At 40.9% G+C, this 9661-nt stretch overlaps 1 protein-coding gene across 2 annotated transcripts in view; it reads left to right on the forward strand.

Annotated features, from left to right (window-relative positions):
• PTPRG (protein tyrosine phosphatase, receptor type, G) overlaps positions 1 to 9225 on the forward strand; it is a 924714-nt gene extending 915489 nt beyond the window's left edge. Inside the window, exons 29-30 of one of the 2 annotated variants that reach the window (XM_006893832.1) lie at positions 6749 to 6884; positions 7489 to 9225. In XM_006893832.1, coding sequence (XP_006893894.1) covers positions 6749 to 6884; positions 7489 to 7635 — 283 coding nt within the window. In that variant the 3' untranslated portion in view covers positions 7636 to 9225. The remainder of the gene's footprint in view (positions 1 to 6748; positions 6885 to 7488) is intronic. The other variant, XM_006893833.1, reaches the window with a different exon arrangement.
• Positions 9226 to 9661: the final 436 nt, after the last annotated feature.

Genomic DNA, 9661 nt, shown 5'->3' on the forward strand with positions numbered 1-9661 from the left:
TATCTATGTACAGCAGCTCTAAACCCTTCCCTGTCCTGAGCCGTCTCACTAACTCCGATACTCCAACCCCTATCACCCCAGTTACTATATCAATCCATCTCATCCTGTCTTTCTCCTGCACTGTCTGTCCACCCTTCCAAGCATGATGTCATTCTCCAAGGATCAATCTCTCCTGGCCACGTGCCCAAAGTAAGTGAGGCAGAGCTTCAAAATCCTAGCCTCCAAGGAGAGACTTGGCTTCACCCTCTCCAAAATAGACCTATTTGTTTTCTTGGCTGTCTGTGGTATGTTTAAGACTTCTGCAGCACCACAACTTGAAGGCATCTATTCTTCTGTCATCCTGAGTCATTGACCAATTCTCTGAAGCATAACATAAAATTGAGAAGACCAAGTCCTGAATCAGCCCCCCCGCAAAAAAAAAATCTGTTCATGAAAAAGGACCCTATTAAAGAGATTTTTTTTAATTATTAATGGTGGCAAAGTATAAAATAAGACATACTCCACATATACACACACACACACTCGATAATAACTTCATTACCATCAAGTAGAAATCAATTATCAGCTGGCCTTCCAACAGGTTTCTCAAGCTATAAATTAAAGGAGAGAAGATTGCCCATCTTTCTCCCAAGGAGCCAATGGTGGGTTTGAACCACCAGAGTAGAGCAGCCTTTGTACCCAGTCTGCAGCTTCCTATGGTTTAAGACCCCAGAGGTTCCCTCAAAACCTCTAGTTGTCGTTATGTGCCATGAAGTCAGAAACGACCCATAGCTACCCTCCAACAAATGTCCAGAGGCTGTACACCACACGAGAGGAGATGCCCTTATTTCTTCCAGGGTTAACAGATTCAAACCCATCACATTTAGGTTAGCACTGCAACTCCTTACCCACTACTAGCTCACCAGAGCGCCTGCAAAACCTTTTAGGGAGCTAAAAATAGAAAGTAATCTTTTTAACCTAAAAAATTTTGCTGTTGCAGTCTTAACCAATGCAGTAGAAAGGAAAAAAATAAGAGAATGAAAGGAGGTAAAAATGATATTACAAAAAACTATCCTTGCTGTTGAGTTGGAACCATTTCATAGCTGAGCCTCCAGAAAGCAGTAATCACATGGGAGAGTCCCTGGTGTTCTCCCTTGGAGTACCTGATGGATTTGAACTTGCTCGCCTTTGAGTTGGCACTTAATTCCAGCAAACTGATATGACTGGCAGATATGGATATGAACTACTTGGAAAAGCCACAGGTGATTAAAAAGTAAAAGAGTTCACCATGTGGAAAAATCCATAACTTCTCTTTAGATCAGCTGAACCCATGCAGAAAATGTTTCAACACAATAGCTGCTCTTAGGAATAATAGAAACTCTACAGTAGCTAGGAATCAACCTAAAAAACATATGGGTAAAGACTGTGAAGGAAATTACAGACCTCAACTGAAAGCTATAAAAACCTGACTGTAACGGAGAAAAGATGGAAAGAAACTGCACTGCCAGCTCAAAGGCTCCTGAAAATCCACTAGAGGGTCAGCTATGACTCAGTTCCAAGTCTGTGACACACAATAACAATCACAGAAAGGAAAAAAAAAATCTAAAAATTGAGAAAAATCCAAAGTTTACATCTGACGGTTATATTGATATATATGATGCCACTTCAGTATGCAAAACAGATTATCCAGGAGGCTGGGCTCTATGAGGAGAAATGTGAGGTCAAGATTGGTGGACGATCTATCAACAACCTGCGTTATGCAGATGACACAACCCTGCTTGCTCAAACTGAGGAGGACCTGAAGTGCTTGCTGCAGAGGGTCAAGGACTGCAGCCTCCAATATGGATTGAGTCTCAATGTCAAGAAGACAAAAATTCTCACCACTGGACCAATTGGCAGCATCAGGATGGATGGTGAAGAGATTGAGATTGTTCACAGCTTCAGTCTGCTTGGCTCCACAGTCAACACTCTTGGCACCAGTAGCCAGGAAATTAAAAGGCACATTGCCATGGGAAAGTCTGCTGTTAGGGACCTCCAAAGTACTGAAGAGCAATAGTGTCTCTAAGGTGCATCTGATACAGGTCATGGTCTTTGCAATCACTTGTTATGCATCAGAGAGTTGGACAATGACCAAGGAGGATAGAAGGAGAATTGATGCCTTTGAGCTGTGGTGCTGGAGAAGAGTATTGAGAATACAATGAACTGCTAGGAAAACAAACAGATTCATCCTGGAAGGGGTTAAACCGGGTGGCTCCTTGGAGGAAAGGATTCTGAGGCTCTGTCTAACATACTTTGGACATGTTGTAAGGAGAGACCAGTCCTTGGAGAAGGACATCATGCTTGGGAGGGTGGAGGGACCGCACAGGAGGGGAAGACCCTGTATGAGGTGGATTGATTCAGTGACTGTGGTAATCGGGATGGGAGTGTCAGAGAGTGCGATTGGCACAGGACAGAGCAGAGTTTAGGGCTGTTGTACATAGGGTCGCTATGAGTCTCAAGCGACTCGACGGCACATAGCAACAACAACATGATACCACTTAATCAAAATCCCAACAAAAAATGTTGTGGCCCTTGGTTTGAAAATAATGTGGAAAAACAATAAACAGAGGAAGAGCTAAGACAATTAAGTAAATTTCCCTTAGAAATGAAATACACAGAGATGGGAAAGAAATACAAGAAGTCAGGTGAAACTGGTTAAGGGATCCATAAAGAGCTAAGAAACAAATCTGGGAACTTAGCATGTGCAATCCCAAAGGTACGCAGTTCAAATCCACCAGCTGCTCTGCCAGAGAAAGATGGACAGTCTGCTCCTGTGTGATTAACTGCCTCTGAAAACTCGCTGGAGGGTCAGCTATGGGTGGGGTCGCTTCATAATTATTTTTAATGAGACAGACAACCAGGAATGAGATAAAAAAGAGAGAGTAAAGACTGGGGGGCAGCAGTTCTTGACTGAAGGGCCCCATTCCAGCTTCCCAGTATCTTTATTGAAAATTACCTGGAAGTAAATCACCGAGGATTCAATGCATATGAAGCCAAGCTCTTTCTATTGGAAACCTTCCCTTGACTCAGGAGGGAGGGGTCAGCAAATACAATGCAAGAATCTGGTAAACCCTTAAGGATTGCCTTGATGCCTCAGGGTTAACTCCAGCTTGAACCACACCTCCCCCACACTCAGTTTATTACAACTATTTAGTATTGGCTTCCCATATAGGTTCTTACTGGATGGTACACAACAGCTAAGGTAGCTCAAGTCAATAAAAAGAATGAAGAATAGTATAAAACACTATTTATGAACTTTGTAAGGAAATGAATATAAAAGAAAGAAAAGATCAGGCCCCCAAACCAAGGAATCTCTGACGCTTAGCGGACAGGAGTTGTGTTGCCAACGCAGAGCTTGAACGCGCCATGACAGACAGACAAGCCATCTCCTCTCCTGCCTTCGAAAACACGCAGGTGAGGCAGCTGGAGTTAGTTCATACTTGACCTCAAAGGTGCATAACAGCAGCACATCACCATGAAATAAAGGAAGTCTGGCTAATGAGTTATTCTTTAGAAAAATAACTGAAGGAAGAATATGGCAGTTGCCCCACCACCCTCAAGCTTGATCACTTCCTAAGAAACTTGATAACATCTAAGCTAGTCATATCAAAGACCAGACAATGGATCCTGATAAAGGTCTGAGCTTGGAAAAAAGGTGCTAAAACCTAACTTAATTAACATGTCAAATTCCAGAAATACCATCTTAGTCCTCCCCAGGGCCCCTATAAAAAGGAAACCTGCCAAACTGCCAGTGTGCCATTTTGATCCTGTCTGCATGCCCTGCTGCTGGGTCACTTGGTGTCCCCCTCAGACCGCGCAATAAAGGCCTGTTCGTTTCTTGGGACCAGTTCCTTTCTTTATTTCTCTCCCTCACAACCTCACGCTCTTTTTTTATATCTAACAATGACTACAACTGGATTTATATTAAACATGTGAAAAATAAAATTTAAAAACACATAGCTTTTTTAAGAAACCACCTACCCAAGCCCTTGTGGCTCAGGGGGGCAAGTATTGAGCCACTCACACCCTTAACGGGATCCTTGAGAGTAAGGTGAGGCCTCTGTAAAGACTTACACTCTTGTGAATCCTGTGGGCGCAGTTCCATCCTGTCTAATAAATAGGGTCACGTTGAGTTGGAACCAGCTCAATAGCAGGAGGTTGTTGCTAGCTCTTTCTATCTTAGTAGAATAAAAAATGTCACAATGCTAAGAGCAACCAGAAAATAGAGCTTAAAATAACTCCTACAAATCCATTTGAAAGAGGCAAACCTAGTAGAAAAATGGCCAAAGTATGTTTATTGCCATAAAGAAATTAGCATAGCATACTTAGGAAGAGTACCATGGGCAAAAGATGCAGTTGAAAAAATTATAATGTGTTTTATTTGCATAAAAATATGATAATAGACAATTTCCAAATAGGAAATAGAAAAGATCAATAATCATAAAAAGATATTTAACCTCCCTGGTAATGGAAGAAATGCAAATGCAAGCAAAAGTATGATACAGTGTTTCATTATCATTTTACTCATCATAGTGGCAAAAAATGTTAAAATTTCAAATGAGGAGGAGAAACAAATATTCTCACATTAGAAGGAATATGAACAGGTTGAAAGAGAAATTTGGTAGTATTTTTAAAATTGAAAACAAGCACACTTGTGACTTAACTATTCTACTAATGATTTCTATACTGACTTAACTATTCTACTAATGGTTTCTATACTGATGTGCACAATATACAAATCAAAATTAGTAAATCCAGCTATTATTTGGTATGCCTGCAGCAGATAGAAACAAGTCTGACAGAAAGGTACAGATATACGTAAACCTGGTAGGCTGTAGACCTCTGAACAGGTTACCTCTAAAGTTAAGGTGGTAGCTAAGAAGGACTTTAGTCTTCCTTGTATAAAAAATATAAAACATTTGTAGTGCTTTAATTTCATATAAGAATAAATTCAGAAACTGCATGTTTAGTAATTTTTTAAAAGGACACTCTGCCTCAACTTGTTGCCATTCGGTCAGTTTCAATTCATAGTGATCCTGAAGGGCAGAAGGGAGCTCTGGTAGCATATCAGCAAAGAGTTGCACTCCCAACCCAAAGGCACATGGTTCAAATCCACCTGCTGCTTCACCAGCGATAGATGGACAACCTCCTCTTGGGCAAATTACTGCCTCCAAAAATCTGCTAGAGGGTCAGCGATGGGCAAGATGCAGCTCAACGGTACAGAACATTAGCAAGAAAGGACAGAAGAGAAGTGAGAAGTGCCCCTGAGGGTTTCCAAGGCCTTTCCATAACCTGCCACATCTTCTCCCGATGGGTTCACTTGAAGCACTGACACCGGGACACCACCTCGCAACACCATCTTCAAAAGTTCCTTTAATCCATTTATTTTCTCATCACTAAAATGGGAACTCTACCTCACAGGGGTACTCTCATGGCCGAGGGGTAGAGTTGTGCTTCCAGTGCAAAGGCAAGCAGCTCAGATGGGTAGTCATCTCTGGGGTGAGTTACAGCCTAGTAACTCGCTAGAGGGTCAGCTCTGAGTCAGTTGTGACTTGACAGCATGAAACAACACATGTCATCACGGGTTCTTAAGAAAATTGGACTTGCCAGCCTAGCCTGAATTTGTTAACACCTACTCCCTGTATTCTTTCACTGTGAAGCCAAGAGACACTCATTTATTTCGCCACACGTTTTCATAGAAAGTGCTCTCACTTGAAAAGTTCTATTTCAGTGCCCTAAATAACTACTTAATAACAAATGCATGTGGATATTTCTCTGACTACATTTTGAGACATACATTTCCACTTTATTCTTGATGTTCTCTAAATTCAATTTCATTCTTTGCGATTGTTTAACAGTATTGTAGTCACAGCGCTCCTCTGTCAGTATACTATGCTGAGGTAACCTGGGGTTGCTGTGATGCTGAACCTTGTGCCATTGGGGTGTCAAATGCCATAATGGTTACCCATGATGGACAGTGTTTGGTGGAGCTCCCAGTTTAAGACAGGGTTGAAAGCAGAAGTGACATCCACTTCCTAAACAAGATGGCCTCTGGAAACTCTAGGAACTTTGATAATACATGATGATAGTTATAGAAAGGTTTCAGGCCTTTTGTTCATAGGGTTACTCAACTTGATGGCAATCAATAACATTCTTCAATACGGTAATAGTCTGTTACTACTTGTTCTTGTTCACTAGCCTATAGTTAGGATCCTCTTACATAGTTAAATTTCTCTTTAATCATTTTCCCTATTACATTACCCAACTCCTCTTCATTGTATCTTCACTAGAAATCTTCCTGAACCTAATTTCCAACTTCTCATTTCATATTAACTATTAAGCTACATCACTTGACAAGCCAGTCTGGGAGATTTCATATTCATCAGCATGTGTCACCTTATGCTAACCTCCAGATTTCTCCCCTGTCCAGTGTTTAGTCCATTTCTGTCTTCTGCATTGAATAGATGTCATTGCAATCTAGCGAATTTCTGTGAGAGTACTTATTGGTAATTTGATCCCAATATACTCAATCCTTTGTTTTTGTAAACTGTAAACCACATGGAATTTAGTTGCCCATCTTTTTCCTGAAGGGCATCTGGTGGATTCGAACCATGTACCTTCGGGTTGACAGTACAGCTTCTTACCACTAAGCCACCAGAGCTCTCTTCATAAAACTGGAAAGAAGAAAAAAAAAATAATAATAATCACTGTTGTTCCTTTTCTCCCTTAGGTATGGAGCAGTTTCTGCAGGAATGCTATGTGCCCTTACCACTCTGTCCCAGCAACTGGAGAATGAAAATGCTGTGGATGTCTTCCAGGTTGCAAAAATGATCAATCTTATGAGGCCTGGAGTATTCACAGACATTGTAAGTCATTTGTTTTTTCTGAGAAACCTGAACACCATCAGTGGAAACATCATGCTTTACAACAGTGGCTCTTAATTGGCAGTGGTTTTCCCGCAAGGCACTTTGGGAGAGAACTGGCGTAACTGTAGGCTGTGGGGAGGGAGCTCCCCTTGTCTACTAGATAAAAACCGGGGTGCTGCTGAGCATCCGTCAGGACCTCACAACAGAGAATCACCGTCGTAAAATGCCAGGGGTACTGAGGTAGAGTGACCAGGTTTCAGAATATGGTATTCTGTATTTTATAAGGCTATGTTTTTCATCGTTTTAATCAACTGTTAACATTGAGAATTAGTTCCAAGCTAAGAGAGCTAAAAAAGACCGCAAAGAGATGCAAATCTTGATTAGAAAGGATGCAAATTATTGTAATACATATTTCAAATCATTATCCTTATTAATCATGATAAGACTATCTTATGCATATTTAAAACTTCTCAGCATAAATCTTTGTTCCTGTTCCTCAGCTATATTTCCCCCATTACATTCTAGCTGATATTTCCACATTTGATGAAATGACTAAGCTGTTCTTGGCCTTGGTACTGACAGACGCTGTCCTCTTTTTTGACAGGAACAATACCAGTTTGTCTATAAAGCGATGCTCAGCTTGGTCAGCACTAAGGAAAACGGAAACGGTCCCCTGACGGTGGACAGAAATGGTGCTGTTCTGATTGCCGATGAGTCGGATCCTGCCGAGAGCATGGAGTCGCTGGTGTGACTGGAAACCGGGGAGAGGGCACCTCATTTGTAAAACTTCCGAAGACTGAGAACTTTTTTGAGGCCTTTTTTGCCAGACTCTAGGTTATACAATAACCCAGTTACTTTTTTACACTGATAAAAGTTTTGATATTTATTTTTTGCCATTTTATGTCTTAATGGTATCCTACTGAGCATTTGCACCTCTTTCTTTCCCGCAGTGAAACGCAGTTTGACCTAGTTTGCACTATATGATCAGTGTTACTGCCTACAGTCTAATACTAAAGCAAACCCTGATGTGACATTCCATGGCAACATACATGCTACTTTTTTAGTTCAGTTACAGTGAAGGTCTATGTCATGACAGTGAATCTTGATTTCCTTATTTTGATTATTGCTGAAAGCGGCTGCATTCTACTCCCAGGCAATGCTGCCCTCCTCTCCTGTTCTTTGAGGCACTGTTAAATCTTGTACGCCTTCTGCGGTTTCATGGAGTGGATGGGCATTATTTTCTTTACCGAATAGCAGGCTACCGGGAGCTATTTAAAGGGTCTGTCAACCTTAGGGCCTTGAGCGAGTTCCATTTATCATGGCTAAGATGTCCATTTAAAAAACCAGAAGGCACAAGAGTTTCTTCATGTGAACATCACTTAGTAGTTACATGGTTATACTCACAGCTAAAAAAAAAATTTTTTTGCCCAATTGTGTCAAAATAAAGGATAATTCTGTATTATGGTTTTCACAGGAGCGATGTGAACAGTGTGTTATTATTTCTATTTTGACTTTTTGAAATAGTTCTACTCCAATATCAGGGCTATCCTGTACAATCTCAAGATATCAATATTTTACCCAGCTCAAGTAATGAAAGCTTTTTAGTCAATATTCATTACTACTTCTTGGTTTTTAATACCATACCTCACAGTAGATGGGAAGAATAAAAATTTTGCCGGTGTGTGATTTTTAAATTTGTTCTCTTTTTAAAAAGATCCCTATTATTCATACAGCAACCTAATAAAAGCTACCTATATATATTTAGTTAACATTATTTTCTTTCCTTTTTTGCCAGATGTTTCATAATAAATCTTTTCATTACATACACTCTTCTGCTTACTATTAAATTAAAAATACTTGGGTCTCTCCAAACTCCTGTACATGGATTTACAGAAAGATTAGTAAACAGAAAACAGTATCCACACTTTGGGGTAGTTTTGAAGAGAAACTACACTTTTGTGTTGTTTAACCTCAAAAACAGAAATGCTTTAGTCACAGGGGCTGGTAATCATTATGCAGGACCCCAGGAAATAAGGGTGTCCATCCTATGGAGCCCTGTTCACCCTGTAGCATGTACAGGATTAAAAGGAGCAGGAAGGCATTTCAGTCAAGTCTGTTAGAAAAATAAGCTGCTTACTGAGAGCTGTTTCTTCTCCAGTGTGTGTGTTTTGAGGGACAGGTTCTGTCAGAAGTGAAATCATCACCTAAAGAACTGGACCTGTTATGACGTGTAGGGTTCTGGTTTACTTTTTAGGGGAATAAATGTCAACAAATAGGCTTCTCTCGCCGCTGTCATTCTATTTGGGTAGGCAGAAAAAATATCCATGCTCATCAGCACTGAGGTTCTGTGGATCTACAGACGCACGGTCTCTGTCAGAGTGGTGCGGGAGGCCCAAGGTTAAGAGGAGAGATGCTACAGGCCGCATTCAGTGAGTACAGGAGTTCAAGGTCTAGGATAAGCTCAAAGGTTTCATACATTGTATAATAATTTTTCAAGGTTAATCTCATCTATTCACCACTGATTTAGCTGCACAGAATAGTCTGCTTTCCCAGATCTGTGGAGGCAAAGATTCAGATAAGGTGTTTGAACTAAGTTTGCTAAACTTTATGTACTGGATCCATGACAGAAACACAGGGTTGCCATGGCCTGGGCGAATACTCAACAGGCGCCCCATCTGTGTGTAATCTTGGCTCCCATTAGAGGCAACACAAGGACGGGTATTGAGAAAAGCTTGGACACAGCAACTCTACAACTCCCTGAAGGCCAAGAGTAATCT

Source organism: Elephantulus edwardii, unplaced genomic scaffold (genome assembly GCF_000299155.1).
Source record: "Elephantulus edwardii isolate Elephantulus edwardi_28Jun2011 unplaced genomic scaffold, EleEdw1.0 scaffold00132, whole genome shotgun sequence".
Lineage (NCBI taxonomy): Eukaryota > Metazoa > Chordata > Mammalia > Macroscelidea > Macroscelididae > Elephantulus > Elephantulus edwardii.